The sequence below is a fragment of the Emys orbicularis genome, chromosome 6, assembly GCF_028017835.1.
Source record: "Emys orbicularis isolate rEmyOrb1 chromosome 6, rEmyOrb1.hap1, whole genome shotgun sequence".
In the NCBI taxonomy this organism is placed as follows: Eukaryota; Metazoa; Chordata; order Testudines; family Emydidae; genus Emys; species Emys orbicularis.
The window spans coordinates 86673200-86689641 of record NC_088688.1 but is presented as its reverse complement, the minus strand read 5'-3'; the positions used below and the strand labels follow the sequence as shown (position 1 = coordinate 86689641).

The 16442-nt window shown below is 43.4% G+C and overlaps 1 protein-coding gene across 1 annotated transcript in view; it reads right to left on the bottom strand.

Annotated features, from left to right (window-relative positions):
* Positions 1 to 16442, bottom strand: part of CNTNAP4 (contactin associated protein family member 4) — a 342427-nt gene that overhangs the window by 12630 nt on the left and 313355 nt on the right. The window contains exons 19-21 of the mRNA XM_065405994.1: positions 15848 to 16072; positions 13511 to 13644; positions 12132 to 12219 (exon numbers count right to left, since the gene is read on the bottom strand). Of these exons, the coding sequence (XP_065262066.1) occupies positions 12132 to 12219; positions 13511 to 13644; positions 15848 to 16072 (447 nt within the window). The remainder of the gene's footprint in view (positions 1 to 12131; positions 12220 to 13510; positions 13645 to 15847; positions 16073 to 16442) is intronic.

The following is a 16442-nucleotide window of genomic DNA, read 5'->3' as shown; positions in this document are numbered from 1 at the left end:
TCATCTTCATCTTGCACCTGCCACTATTTCCTCACATCCAGGCTATATCTAAATCTTGTTGCTTCTTTCTGAGTACCTCTCTAAGATACAGCCTTTCATATGCATTCACATGTATCCTCTAATCTCTCAATCTCATGTCTTGATTACTGCAGTATCCTTCTCTCTGGCCTTAATATATGCAATCTTGCCTTGCTCAGATCCATTCAGAATACTGCTGCAAAGATCATTTTCCTAGCCTGTCCCTTGGACAATGTCACCCCTCTGTTTGCCTCCCTCCATTAGCTCCTCTTCTCTGGAAGCTATTTGTCTTCATTTTCACGGTCTAGCCCCATTCTATCTCTCATCTCTCATTCAGAACTGAAAGATCAGCTCCAACCTATGATTGGTCCATGATGCCAGCCTCCATTGTCCACTTGTTAAATTTTCTAACAAGCACCGTCGTGCTTTTTCCCATGCTGTCCCTTACATTTGGGAGGATCTCCCCATAAATGTTCACAAAACTAACTCATTATCCACCATCAAAACCCTCCTCTAAAGTCTCCTTTGCTCTGATGCCTAAAAAAAGCCCGACAACAGTTAGGGTGCTGGTGTGCTGAGCCCACAGCCTATCATGCTAATGAATATTGTCTCATTGTTAACTTGTACTTCCCCATCAGTCTGTCTGTATCCATCTGTTGTATCTTGTCTTGTACTTAGACTATAAACTCTTTGGGGCAGGGACTGTGTTTTTTGTTCTATATTTGTACAGTGCTTAGCACAATGGGGTCCTGGTACATGACTAGAACTCCTAATGCTACAGTAGTATACATAAAGTCACTATATTTTACTTCTCAATGAAGCAGAGCAATGGTCTTGAAACTGCATCACTCCTTTATTAATAAAAATTAACAATAATTAATAATCAACTCTTACTGTTCAAATTTCTGTACAAATATTAATTATGCCAGACAAATATTATTCCCTTTTTAGATATGAAGAAACAGATTGAAAATGTCAAATTCATCTGATTGATTATGAACAGCTACCAAAAGCTTATCTACACACAGAAATTGTGCTGGTTTAAGTTAAATTATTTTAAAACCTGATTTAGTTAAATGGTGCAAACTTCTGTGTGGACAGTTATAGCAGTTTAAAACTCATTATATGGGTTTAGCTAGTGCCTGTAGATTTACAGGTCTAAGAAAGGGTTACAATCAATTTCAGTGTGTTCACACTCAGAATAGCACTGGTTTAACTGAACTGATTTAAAAATCTCACCTTTAGTTACCACTGTGTGTGTAAACAAGGCGTAAATAGAGCTTGTTGAGAACATACCCTTATCTTGGTTGGCAGGGAAAGGATTACCATTCTTTCCCTGAGAAGAAGAACTGCTCACATAGCTACCTGCCCTCATACAGGGATTGCAGTCATCACTGTCATGAGTCAAATGTCAGCCACCCTCCTCAATGGATGGGGAACTTGTTGGGGCCAGAGGTGATTGGGACAGCCACAGTTGAATGGGGAAGGAAAACACACACTGAGGGGATGCAGGTGTGTCCCTCCTCTTCAGAGTCTATAGCCACTCATTGGCTAGCTTGGGGAAGAAGGGCGTTGATTAGTCCCTTGCTCTCCACTTTCGTTCATTTAAAACATAGCCCAGGCCATGTGAAGGCTCCTTTGGCTCCGTTCAAGCAGCAGCAAGATTTTACTGTTGGACTGGGTTCTTTCCACTTCCCAGATTCTACCATTTTCTGGATGACAGAACAAAGAGGAATTGAGGTGGGCTCTGCACATAGGAGAAGCAGCGTCTGGAGAGTAAATAGGAGCTCTACAACCTCCTTTCCCTGTGTTTGTAGGGTGCACTTCAAGTGAGGGGTGTCTGTCTTACCATGGGGATAATACCCCTGTTCCCCATCCTGGCAGCACAGTTGCTCCAGGAGCAGGAGCTCTGCTGGGGGAAGGTTGACAATGCCTTGCACTCCCCACTTTGTCCCTACTTGCAGGTGACAGATATGTGGAGCTGCTGCTGCCATCATGGTCCTGCTGCTGGGACTTGCTAGTGTGCTGCTTCCCCACCCTCTCTCCCTGCTCATGAGCAGGGAAGTATGAGGCATGTCGGACACCTGCTACTGCTGATAGTGCAGCAGAAGGCACTTCAGGTGCACACTCCCAGAGCCATTCACCTGGGACCCAGCAAGATGTGGTGTCCCCTTCCCTCCCTCCACAGCTCATGGTGGGATGCTGTGGACCTCACTCAGTGGGGAAGGCAGCAGTCACAGACAGAGACTTGGGGAAGCTGGCAGCTGCAGCTGCCTGTCCCTGTGCAGCTATAGCTGGGGCAGGTTCTCCTGGGGGAAAGGGGAACATTGGAGTGGCCAGGTATTGTAGAGGAGGGTCTTCTCCTGGATGCATTAAGAGTTGTTGCCTGTGAGGTGGTTGAGAACACCACTTTATTGGGGGAATTGTGGGTTTAGGGTCACCATCCATGGGGAACAAGATAATCAATTTCCTAAGGCCTTTGGAGTGGATACAAACCAGGGGAAGGCTCTGATGAAGATGAAGAGTTGCAGGAGTAGGGGAGCAGGAGGAGAAAGGGGATTGAGGAGCAGACTAGGACAGGGAGATCTCAGCAGACAGGAAGCAGGACCCCAGCTAGGGCCGTTCACCTTGAGGCTGTAGACTGCAGATTTCAGCAGTTTGCCCCACTTGACAGGAGAGATCCATTGTTGCTGCCCCACCAACTTTAGATCTTTGGTATCTGACAGACTTGGGACTAGTTGAGAATTCAGTTGCCCCAAGGACGGGCAGTAATTATATGGCCTGCCTTACAGAGTTCAGACTTTTGAACTCAGGAAGGGCTCCAGCATCTATGGCTCATCCCTAGGCACCAGGTGGTGAGATATGTGAAGTCACTGGTGCACTCTGGGTTAGCTCTCTCCACCAGGTAGGTGGCCTGTCCTTTGGTGCAAGGTTACCCAGTCCCACACAGAGATTTCATTGTGCGGAAACTCTTAGAGGAATGGTTCAGAGGCGACAGGCATCCCATAACCATAAACATTCTTGCAAGGTTATTAAATTCTCTACCCAGGACATGAAGTTGTGGGACAGAGGCCATTTTATTTAAGGCAGCATTTGTTGTGGCCTTTTGTTGGCACTTCTAGGTACCTCAGTCGGATGCGGACACATCCAGGCAGGCACTGGAATTATCGGATATATATTTGTCACCCAGAGCAGTGTTGTTATGCTTAAGGTAGTCTAAAATGGACCAGAATGGAAAGGGGCTTCCGTGGTGTAATGGGAATGTGTGGCTGAATGCCTCTGTGCTGGCCATACAGAGCCAGGAGCCGGGTCCACTCTCTATTCATGGGGATAGCAGCTTCCTGACGAACTAACAGTTTGCTGAGGTAATGAAGAAAGCTTTGGCCTACTGCAATCTCAACCCATCTAACTTTGGTACACATTCTTTCACGATTGGGGCAGCAACACTGGCAGCATGGAAGGGTTTTGACTTTCACAAGGTTCAGGCTATAGGGTACTAGAAATCTAATTGTTACAGGACTTATGTCCACCCCAGGAGAAAGGTTACTGGAAATGGCAATAAGCAAAACTAAACCTGTCTGTTTCTGATTCCAGGGGCTATTCAAAGCATAGTCAATGTTTGGACTGTGGGCACTCTATAGAACATGGGGCTCACAAGACGGTGGCCAGGTCAGCAGGTGGATAAGGGAAACCATGAAAGAAAGTGAACCTTGAGGTTACTATGATACTCTTGGAGACTGGTGGTTCTGTGGTCCAGCACAGGGACACTTGTTATAATTGGCCTGAGTTTTTCAGGGATAGTGGAGTACATTTGTCAGATGCAGGGGCTGACATTTAACTTAGGAATGTGAGAGAATGAAATGGGCAGGAGTTCTGATACCAGGCATTATGGATAGACAGGGGCATGACCAAGCAAGTCGCTGGTACCAACCAATGGCAGGTTTTCTAGTGTGGTCAAAAGGATTAAAGAACAGTTCATAGAAATAAAAGACCTGGGATTTTGCTGATGGGCCTTGTGCCCATGGAATAGGGGAAGACAATGTGGCCTTCATAGACCATCTTTAGTACCTTCTCCCTCTCACTGGGGGAGGGGAAGGGAGTGGCAGTAGGATACAAAAGAGTGAGCCGAGTCCTAGGGGTAGGCTGAGGAAAGTCTACCCCAAGTTATGGGTTGTATGGTAGGAGCCCCTCAGTGGAACCATTTAAAATGCCTGACAGATGATTGTATGGATGACAGAGCAGGTGGTGCCTTCCCCTGCATAAAGTTTAATAAAGTTTAATAAAGGTGCAGCTTGCCCTGTATTTGTCCTCATTTGCTGCCATGTCTACATCCGTATGGCTTGGCTGAGCTGAAGTTACTTTGTCAGGAAACAGCTATAAGCAGGGAGAGTTTAATAGTTTTTCTGAACTGTGGGATGCCTTGAGAACCAGCATCAGCCTGGAATAAGGGGATAAGGCTCATTGAAAGAAGCCTTTTGCATTTTATCTTCCGAACTCTGGATGCAATCAGTCTTTTGCCTACATTTAGCTAAATCCCGGTATCCTCTAGCCCTCAGTTTGCCTGTTTTGTCACAATATTACAGATGAAATTGAAAATACCTTAAATTGCAAGGCTTAGGTTTAGTGAAAGGAGAGAGAGAGACCTGGCATTTTTCAGTTTCTCCAGGAACCTAAGATTATTTTAAATGTGCAGGTAGTGGCCCTCAGATTTGCTTTTCATGAAAACCCTAGGCTATATGTAACAGTGGGATAGTTCAGACAAGTGCCTCAACACCCTGAAGATTATTTTCAACAAAGCCTTGTGTTTTCTGATCAATAATAAAATCTTTTCTGATCAACACCCCAAAGCAAAACTAAGAACATTATGATTCAATATTTTGGTAGCCTTGCCCTTGCATATTCTTTGTTAGGTCATGCTCTACCATGTTACAGTTGGAGCAGCAGCTCATATTCTAAACTTAGTTTGGACACTATATTTAAGAAAAAAAATAAATGTGAGCTGTTCAGGCCACAGCTGATATGCGGAAATCTAGGTCATAATCAAACATGCCATATACATTCATTCTATAAGCCTAAAGCCCAATTAACTAACAGCTTTATAGAGTTTGCTTTCCCGATCTAGTTTTCAGTTAGTGATAAGTTAGGGTATGTTTACACTACACATCACTGGCGGCAGTGTGGCAGTACATACACACTGCAGTTAAAAGTAAGTAGTGTCCACACGGCATTGTGTAGCTATACGTGGCAGTGAAAGGCTCTGTCTGTGGGAAAAGGCTGCCTCCCCTCAACCAGAGCCTTTCTCCACTGCTGGAACCTTTCCCTGTGGCAGGGAAAGACTGTAGCAGTTCAGAGGCAGCAGGATACATACACTGCTTTAAAAAAAGAAAGGCTACATGTGGGGGAGGCACTGCTTGGGCATATGAAAATAAAACAAACTGGAACACTTTGGGATTTTTCTTTAACTACATTACAGTATGTAATTTTAAAAATAATCAACTTTCTACTCAAGTTCAATCTTCCAAAATCTTTACTGATATTTAACTCTAAGATTTTCCTTTCAGAAAACAAAATTTCTGCCATCTCTCATGAAAGCCTATTTTGCCCAACCCATATTTCATCATTTTCTGTATCCACTAAAATCAAAGCGTATCTGAAATTTTAAAAAGTTGTGGAATTTACAAGGATTTGAAACTTTTCAAGAGATCCAGTTATCTTTGAGCTTGGGGATAAGAATGAGCTATCCAGTGATTTTCTTCAATTCTATTTTTTTTAAAAGCCAGGGGGAATGTTGATGTGGGGGTTATGGTGCAAGAGGACAAGATGATGGAAAGTATGATCTGCTAGAAGGCAACACCATACATGCTGGTTCTAAGGGCACCAGGAGCAACCTCTCTCTAGCAGGTTTAGAGGACACTTGATCACATGGGCTATAAGTACCTACTCTGGGAGAACACATTTGATTTTAGGTAGTTTTTTTTAGGGCCTGTTCCACTGAAGAGAATGGGAGTCTTTCCAGTGGCTAGACACTGACACTATCAACATTCTGATTAGAAACAGGAAGCATCTAACAGTGGGGATAGTCAACAATTGGCATAGTTTACTGAGGTAATAAGTTGAATTATCATTACTTGGAGACTTTACATAGAAATTGGATGGCTTTCTAAAAAATATGTTCTAGTTAATCAGAAGTATTTGGCCTCAAAAGTGTTTACTTACATGGCGGGGGGGAGAGAATAAATCCCTTCCACTGCAGGAATTATGGGTCGATCTCTATAGTTTATGTTATCCAGGGAATCAGACTAAAATGATGATTGTAGCCTTAAATTCTATGAAATTCTCTGGCTGCATTAGCTGCAGTGGATGAGCTCCAAGGATCACTGTGACACTACTCCTGGAGCTTGCTCCCTAAGAAGGGAGTGCCACAGTACAGATGGATTCTGCTTTTATGTTAACACATTCTCAGGCTTTGTTATTTTCCACCAGATTCCATTTTAATTGCCGGGAGTGGGTGGGTGGGTGGGGGGGGGGATGAAATACATAGTACACTCTTCCTTTCCCCAAGGAGGTCTCCTCCCTCCATTGAAAGCTATCTGCAGAGTGTAGGAACAGCAGCTGGGAGGAGTGCTGCAGAGATGGTTGACTCCCACCTCTTTCCATGACAATCAGCCATTGCCTGCTTCTACACTCTCAATTAAACCAATTTAAAGCCAATGAAAGTTTGATTAGAATCAAACCCATTTGATTAGAAAAAAGCCTTAGCCAAATGGACTTGTAAGCAGGGCCGGCTCCAGGGTTTTTGCCGCCCCAAGCGGCACAAAAAAAAAAAAAAAAGGCCGCGATCGCGATCTGCGGCGACAATTCAGCGGGAGGTCCTTTGCTCCGAGCGGGAGTGAGGGACCGTCCGCCGAATTGCCGCCGAATAGCTGGACGTGCCGCCCCTCTCCGGAGTGGCCGCCCCAAGCACCTGCTTGGCAAGCTGGTGCCTGGAGCCGGCCCTGCTTGTAAGTCCTTAAAGTACCCTATGAGCCAACTTCTTTGTGCTGCTCTGATGATTCAAAGCCGCTAGAAAACTGAGGAATTCCCCATCTTTGGTCCTACACCAAATGCAGGTTGGCTGAACGAGAGAATCTGTCCCTTAATTTCAAAATTTGATCAAAATAGATTGTTACTTCTGCTAGAATTTATGTCCCATGCTTTAACATCAAACTGATTTTTGCAAATAAATGATCAACTCCTGAATATGAGGTTTTATAATGGAAAAGCTGTCAAATCCTTAATTCCTGTACCTGAATGGTGGCACTATGATACTATCATTACTTTGCAACTGAAGTGTATGTTTGGCACTGGGAAATTACTACTTTTCAAAGACTTAGGTAATGATTCAGATGTGATGATTATTCGTCCTGTAACTGTTTTTAAAGCGGAATCTATTTCCTGCATTTTTATCTCCTACTGTATATTTCTGCTAATGCTGTCTTCTACATAGATGACACTTTCAGAGTGCTCATGCCTTTTTTGTGCTTGTTGCCCAAAAACATTCATGCATTTTGAGTTTTACTGCTCTAAGCCAATAATAATACAGTACAGGAAAAAGGTTCGGTGTGTCTCCAGGGAGGTATCCTGTGCAGCGATGTTACATTCACCTTACACAGAAAGCGTGCTCCCAAAATTACACATTTCAGCTGGTACTGTTTATATGATGATTTTACAAGTTACACGTCTCTTTACATGTCTCTAAAATCAAACCCATCAATTGTCCCAGTTCCCGGAACTTGTGCTGTTCCTTCCCTAACTTAGTTTTGGATACTAACATTCCAGGTACTGGTCCATGAAGACTTCAGTCTTGTACTAAGACAGATAATGAACATATTTTGATTTTGAGATGTTTCCTATATGCCAAAGCTTACTTCAACTAATGCAAGGTATTGTGGGATATTTACAATAGCAGAACAGGAGTATAGTACATTTGGCCTATATAACTATTATATTATTTGTGCTTAATGATGCAGATAACGATATTATTAATATGATGTATGCACTTGCCAGCATATATTAGTCAACACTAATTATCACTATGGGTATTAGTATGCTTAGATTAATTATCTTCTACACAAGATTATTAAATTGTGAGTCTATGTGGTTTTATGTAAGGATTATCCTGAACAATGTATCTTTAAAAAAAAAATGACAACAGCAGCCACCTTAATTCTGTCTCTCTATATCAACACATTACAATGCAGGATTTATGGCCAACCTGAAGCTAGTATAGAGTCAGTTTAGCCCAACAGAATCTATACAGTCTAGAGGAGGGCAGAGAACTAAGGGTACGTCTTCACTACCCGCCGGATCGGCGGGTAGCAATCGATCTATTGGGGATCGACTTATCGTGTCTAGTGAAGACGCGATAAAATCGATCCCCGATGGCTCTTAACAAATTAAGACCTCATTTATCCCAAGAGGAGGAGGGGAACTGATTGCAGCTTTCACAATGCCTTTAATGTATGTAAAGCTTTTAGCTATGATAACCTCTGAATACATGTCTGTAGACAAATAATTATTTCCAAGCTTACCACCCCAGCCCAATGGCAGAATGGACATTTTGAGATCCAGGCTTTACCTCTCAGTGGAAGTTATCATTTGTATTCCATATTCATCCTCAAACAGTATTTCTGGACCTGTTACTATTCCAGAAATACTGATTTACCAAAGCTGTGATGTTATTCCCAGATGTACTGTACCACAAGGAGCAAATTAGACACTAGGCAGTAAAATATCTTTAAACTAAGCCTTGTAAAACTGTGTTAAGAATCACTTTTTAAAACTTCTGTTTATGGGGAGGTAATGTATAAAACACAGAAAGTGTTCCTATACCTACAGAAGGAATATAAAGTAAATATATCCCATACACTATTCGTGGGGGAATTCTGCACCACAGTGTGTGCACAGAATTCATGTCCTAAGCAGATTTCTTTGCTTCCTCATCATTTTCTGCAGGGAAGCAAAGGAAAGCTTCAAGAGGGGTCATGCATCCTTCCCCAGCAGTGAGGGCGTGCCATTTCCAGCCCAGAGAAGCCAGCAGAGAGGCAAATCATGGGGGTGGGAAGGGCTGGAGGTGCCCATGGGTGTAGATGGGGGAGAAGGCAAACAGGCATGGGGGAACATGTGAGGTCATGTACCACTACCCCCTTATTCTGCGAGTGCAGAAGGGTGCTGCTGGGCTCACTGACTCTGTAGCTGCACATTGCCTCCTGGGTCCTAGTGCCAGTCTTGCACCCCTTTTATGTGTGCTGGGCACCTTCCTGTTTTCTGAACAAGGGTGAGTGACCACATGTGGCAGGGCAAAAGGGGCGGGGGTGGGATGTGGGGAAGAGACAGTGATGATTGAAGGGGGATGGGATAGGGCAGGGAGAGGGGGATGTGGGAGTGAGGGGAGAGGGATAGGGGCAGGGGACAGTGAGGAGAGGAAGGGGAGGGGATGGGGCACTGGGGAGGGGATGCGGAAGAAATTGGGGTAGAGGAATGGGGAGAGCGGGAGTCAGGTATGTGGCATCCTTGCAGCAGCAGCAGCAGCAGCAGCTGGGGCTCCCCCGTTAAGCAGGCCCATTGAACCCCCACTCTAACGAGCCTCCCCCCCACCTGCACCTGGACTACCCTGCTGATCCCCCCACACCCAGACCCCCACATGCTGAGCCCCAACTACCTCAACCTGGACCCCCCTGCAGAGTCCCATTATCCCTGCACCCAGAACCCACAAATGAGCCCCTGTGCATCCAGATCCCCAATAAGCTGCCTGCACACAGACTGCCCCACACAGAACCTCAGGTTGCCAACCCTCCAAGATTGTCCTGGAGTCTCCAGGAATTAAAGATTGATCTTTAATCAAAGATTATGTCATGTGATGAAATCTCCAAGAATTTGTCCAACCAAAGTTGGCAACCTTAAGAGAACCCTCTCACCCCACACCTGGATCCCCCGCCACCCACACTAAGCTCCTCCACACTTGGATCCTGCTGGGTTACCTACCTACCCATCCCTGCTGCACCTGGAACTTAGGACCGGACCCAGGGTGTTTCTGGGTCAGGCCCAGCCCTTGTGCTGTGTCAGGGTCGCGTGCAGCCTCGCTGCTGAGTCCCTGTTCCAGGGGAGATCTAAAGGGTGATCTCCCACCTCCGTGCAGCCAGTGGCCTGTGCTCCCCACTGCCATGCTGGAGCCTCCACATTGATTTTTTGACAAATAAAATTGGCAGAATTTTAAAATATTGTGCGCAGAAATTTTATTTTTATTTTTATTTTATTTTTTGGTGCAGAATTCCCTCAGGAGTAATAGAATCATAGAATCATAGAATATCAGGGTTGGAAGGGACCTCAGGAGGTCATCTAGTCCAACCCCCTGCTCAAAGCAGGACCAATTCCCAACTAAATCATCCCAGCCAGGGCTTTGTCAAGCCGGGCCATAAAAACCTCCAAGGAAGGAGATTCCACCACCTCCCTAGGTAAAGCATTCCAGTGCTTCACCACCCTCCTAGTGAAATAGTGTTTCCTAATATCCAACCTAGCCCTCCCCCACTGCAACTTGAGACCATTGCTCCTTGTTCTGTCATCTGCCACCACTGAGAACAGCCGAGCTCCATCCTCTTTGGAACCCCCCTTCAGGTAGTTGAAAGCAGCTATCAAATCCCCCCTCATTCTTCTCTTCTGGAGACTAAACAATCCCAGTTCCCTCAGCCTCTCCTCATAAGTCATGTGCTCCAGACCCCTAATCATTTTTGTTGCCTTCCGCTGGACTCTTTCCAATATTTCCACATCCTTCTTGTAGTGTGGGGCCCAAAACTGGACACAGTACTCCAGATGAGGCCTCACCAATGTCGCATAAAGGGGAACGATCACGTCCCTCGATCTGCTGGCAATGCCCCTACTTATACAGCCCAAAATGCCATTAGCCTTCTTGGCAACAAGAGCACACTGTTGACTCATATCCAGCTTCTCGTCCACTGTGACCCCTAGGTCCTTTTCTGCAGAACTGCTACCTAGCCATTCGGTCCCTAGTCTGTAGCAGTGCATATATATAGCAATATGAGGTGAAAACTCAATTCCTTATCTGTTAAAAGTCACAAGTTGCTAGATTTAGGATCAGCCATACTTGCATCCCACACAATGCTATTTTAAGCAAATAGATACATTTCAACATTAATTTCTAAAAAAATGAGCTTGTAAATATTGGAGAATGGATATTTTGAGTTAATCACAAAACAATGAAAAAGGTCAAAGTGGTGATATTTGCTAAACAGTTCTATTTCCACATTCTTGTGTCAAAAATTGCTGGAAGAGCAAGACATATACAAAACTAAACATCACATGATCATGAGATATAAAAACATTCAGTATTCTAACTGCTTTACTAACAAAGGAAATAGCATTCCCTTCAAATTCTTCCCACTCCCACCCCTTGCTCTGTCAATCTGGTCTCATAACAAATAATATTATAAAAAGACTGTCTTTGAGAATGGTTATGATCCTTCCTAGCTTCTTTAATTAAACTGACAGGGATAATAAGAATGGCAACTGGGGTTAGGTAAATTCCATCTAGAACATTATTACAGAGAAAAATAACAGGCAGCTATTGACAAGTCACTACTGGATGAATGACTTGGTCACTCTCCATAACTTAATCAATTAAAAAAAAAACACTGGACATTTTAGCTTACAACATCTTAACCCTAGCTGCATTGTTTAAAATCAAATTGAAGGAAGAGTCTCTGACACATCAACTAATTACTGATTAATCCTGGGTTTATACATATGATTTGATCATGATTTCGTTTTTCAAGAGTGTAAGAAAAATGCCATGTTTCATTATGCTTGATTGCAAAATGAGAGAGATAAGTGTGAAATTATTTTTAATGGAATCCACTTGCTCATCTTGCAGGAAGCACTTACCCATGATTATATGTGCACTTTGACAAGACTAAAGTTTCTACCTTGATTGTCACTCACTGCCTAATTAAATCTAAGACAATGAATGTCTCTCAATAAGATTAGGGCTATTATTTTTTATGTGGCATGATGACATTTTGATCCATGTTTCAGAAAAAAATGTGTGGTGTTCTACTTACCTAAAATCTTTCCAAGTACAAGGGATTTGATTGCATTGAATTCTGTACCTGAAGACAGAACGAATTGCATCCTTTCATTCTGGTTAATCTGCAAAATTGTTCAGTGAGAAACAGAAGTAGCATAATGGAAGAGAATTCAGTTGGGATGTGTAGGTAGGGGAGAGGATGAGAGAAGGTGAAAGAAAAAGAGGAGAAAATAACAACTTGTCATTCGTACTATAAAGGTTAGGATAGCAATACTAAAAAGTGAATCAGCCATTAAAAGGCAGATAATTTTATAAACAACATGGTATAACTTCTTCAGAACCCTATGATTGTGGCTGAGATACATTTAAGCATCCCCACCCTAGTATACAATTCTCCTTTATCTAAACCATTTAGATAAAGCCTTTGTATTCATCTATAGGCAGAATATAATTGGTAAGCCCTGTGAAGAGATGCAAAAGGCTTTTAAAAAATAAAATAAAAGCTCTCACTTATCTCAAAATGAAGCTTTAAACATGAAACAATTAAATGTTATGCAGTGAATGCTGTGCTTCCAGAGCCACTACATAAATTGCTTGCCTTGAAATACTGGTGACAGTGCATAACTGCATCATCCAGTTCTTATCCAAATATATTATTTGATTTGTATCAGAGTAGCAGCCGTGTTAGTCTGTATCCGCAAAAATAACAGGAGTACTTGTGGCACCTTAGAGACTAAGTCTCTAAGGTGCCACAAGTACTCCTTTGATTTGTATCGTTCAGAATCATCAATATTTATTTTACAATAGGCCCTTTTTCCAATGCCAGTTTCTACAAATATGAATTGTGTTAGCTAATCTTCCAATTTCCCTAGAAATCATGAATCAATATAGATACAAACACATTTTCCTAGCAAGTGTTCCCCTAGTCCTAAAGCAAGTGCTGAGCAATAGCTGTTGAAGAAAATAAGGGCTTTGGGTACTCATCTTTGAAAACCAGACCAAATACTTTGTTTTAAATTATTGTTAAATTGCTATAGTGCACTAGTACTGCTCTCTTGTACCCTCATTAAAATAAACAAAACCATTGACAACTTTTATCTGTTGGGGTAATTAGTAGAGTGTTCCACATTCACACACAATCTAGGTTGAACTAGAAAATATTTCATTGCCTACTGAAATGAAATGAGAAGGTGGAAGTGACCTTTTAAAACGGACAAGGTGAATGTCAAAGGGATCTTTTAGCCTAGACTCTCACTTTTAAAGCAAGAATCTGCTGTGTTTTGCTTTATTTCCTTGAGGTATTAAAATACAATTTATGTTGGGGGTACTCCTTTTATTGAATTTATTTATTTCATTTTGCTTTGGGTCTTGTTCCATTTGATGACAACCCACTTTTTTGCTTAACTGCATTACCTCTACATAGAGCATTTCCTCCTCCCTGTTAATCTTGACATGATGAAGCAGCCCGTCAGCCATGCTTTTGAAATTGATGCTAAAGACATCCGGATCTTGATGGCTATCTAGCTTGTACCTAATCTGTAAACTTCCTGAAGGGATGGAGTAAGATATTTTAGTTTCAGAACTAAAATATGTACAAAATAGCAAGTGTAGATCATATATACAATACTTCCTCTTTTGAGACATACATAATATGAAAAGTTGTACAAATGTCTGATTAACTTAAAGGAACAGCTTAAATAACAGACACAAATGCAAACATGAAACGAATGAAAGAAAGAAATAGAAACAATGACTGGAAACCATGGTTGGTCTGGATTACAAAATTAAGATATGCCAGTGTACAGCAAATTTCCACTATGTAGCCTCATAGAAGAGTTTATGTTGCAGTTCATATCAACAGTGGTGCCCCAAATATAAGCCATAATACAGCGGAGGGCAAACTACAGCCCGCGGGATGGATCCGGCCCATCAGGGCTTTCAATCAGGCCCATGGGATTGCCAGCCCCGTGGCGCAGCGGGGTTAAGGCAGCGTCCCTGCCTGTCCTGGCCCTGCGCCACTCCTGGAAGCGGCCGGCACCACGTTCCTGCAGCCCCTGGGGTTGGGGGAGGGCAGAGGGCTCCATGCACTGCCCTCGCCTGCAGGCACCCCTCCTCCCCGTTGCTCCCATTGGCTGGGAACGGGGAACCACGGCCAATGGGAGCTTCAGGGGTGGTACCTGCAGGTGAGGGCAGCACGCAGCGGAGCCACCTGACCCACACCACCCCCAGTAGCCACTGCCGTACAATCTGGCCACTTCCAGGAGTGGCGCGGGGCCAGGGCAGGCAGGGAGCCTGCCTTAGTCCTGCTGCGTGCTGTTGCCACCCCAGATCTGCTCGAGGTAAGCGGTGCAGGGCCAGAGCCCCGCACCCCAAAACCCTCCTGCACCCCAACATCCTGCCCTGAGCCTGCTCCCGCACTCCGCAGCCCCTCCTGCACCCCAACCCCCCGGCCTGAGCCCCCGACCCCCGGCCCATAGCCCCCTGCTGCACCCTGCACCCCTCCTGCACCAAGCCCCTGCCCTAAGCCCCTTCATGCACCCCGCACCTCTCCTGCACCCCAGACCCTTGTCCTAAGCCCCTTCCTGCACACCGCTCCCCCTCCCACAACCCGCACTCCCTCCCACACCCCAACCCCTTGCCCCAGTCCTACATTCATGGCTCTGCATACAATTTCCCCACCCAGATGTGGCTGTCAGGCCAAAATGCTTGCCCACCCCGCCATAATATCTAGCACTGTTCCTGAACTAATAACTGCTTTACAACCTCAAACTCATAGTGATTGATCATTTGGTAGGACTGGGAATAAAATCATGATATTCTCCTACACTGTGATAAGTGTAATAGCTCTGTTCCTGTTTAAGAAATGTTCTGAGCACTGTGGCCACACCAGTTCATGGTTTTAAGAAGTGACAGAATTTAGGATCTTATGCTTCAGAACACAGACCTACACATCATTTGAGCTGGAGAACCTCTATTAGCTGTAGACGTAGGGCTTTTTATCCAACAGAAAGCAATACAAGTCCCAAGCACCTGAGCAGACCTAATTTATCTGTTCACTGAAGGGCAGTGGTATAACATTAGCCAATGTATTGTGTAAGGCAGACAAAACACTTAGAATCAGGAAAACTAGAGCAAAGATTTAAAAACAAGGATACTGGACAAAATTAACTGCTGGCCTAAATGGGCACAGCTCCATTGATTTCAACTAACTTATGTCCATTTTGGCTAAAAGTGTATTTGGCCAACTGTATTAGCTTGCAAAAATGCTTTGGGTCTAGCATGACATAATATGAAATTAAGATAAATAAACTGTAATATTATTTATCATAAAACTACATGTTTGTCATTTCTGGGCTTTGGAAGAATGTTATAGTAAACATCTATCAAGCCTAACCAGACAGTTTATTTCAAAATAAGCAAAGAATTTAATTTAGGATATTTTTATATATTACCAAAGGGTTTCCAGCATTAATCAAACAAATACTTATTTCCTACATGGATTAAACAAATATTGTAGGAAAAAATCATTTTAATCAGGTATTGCTGCAATAATTTTTCGTGTGGAAAGCATTTATTTTTTGGCCTTGCTGAAAAATAAATCTTGCACCTAAAGAAAGTGACAATGGAACAAACATGCTTTGGTTGGGATTTGGGTCTGAGAATCAGAAGAAATTCAGAGTTGTTACGATAGCTCTGAAATTCAGTCATAATTTTGTTCATTCAGTTTTGTTGTTGTTGTTGAACACTCACCATTTTTGGCAAGAATAACTGAGAGATACTCCTGGTAGAAGGAGCTCACATAAAGCAGTAAGCTTGGAGTCCGTGTTGTCCGAAAGGTAAATGAGATTACCTCCCTGATCAGAGTCATGTCAGCGTAGAAAGAAGAAGCATGAGAACTGGAATTTTTAGCTAAGGTGTAATATTCTTGAAAATTGTACACCACTGAGGTGCCAGCTCCAAAATAGGCAGAAATCTCTGAAACGACATGTAATTTAGTTTTGTTAACATCCTGCAACCAAATATTAAGGTTTTTCTTTTTTTACAGAAAGGATTTTTAAAATATTCATAGCTACTATGATTAAACTGGAAAAGAAATATCAGTAGCACTGTTGATCAGCATGGTAGATAAGAATATGGGCCAATATTGCCCTCTCTGCAACCAATCCACACACGGAGGGGACCCTCTACACACAGATTTCCCCTTCCTTGTGAAAGTGTGTGTGTTCAACCACTTCTGCTGTACTATCCTGCCCTCCTTCAGACCCTATGTAGGGTGCTCTCTGATTTAGGATTTGATGTTGCAGGAGGGGGCAGAGTGGATAGGATGGGACACAGAATGTCCCCC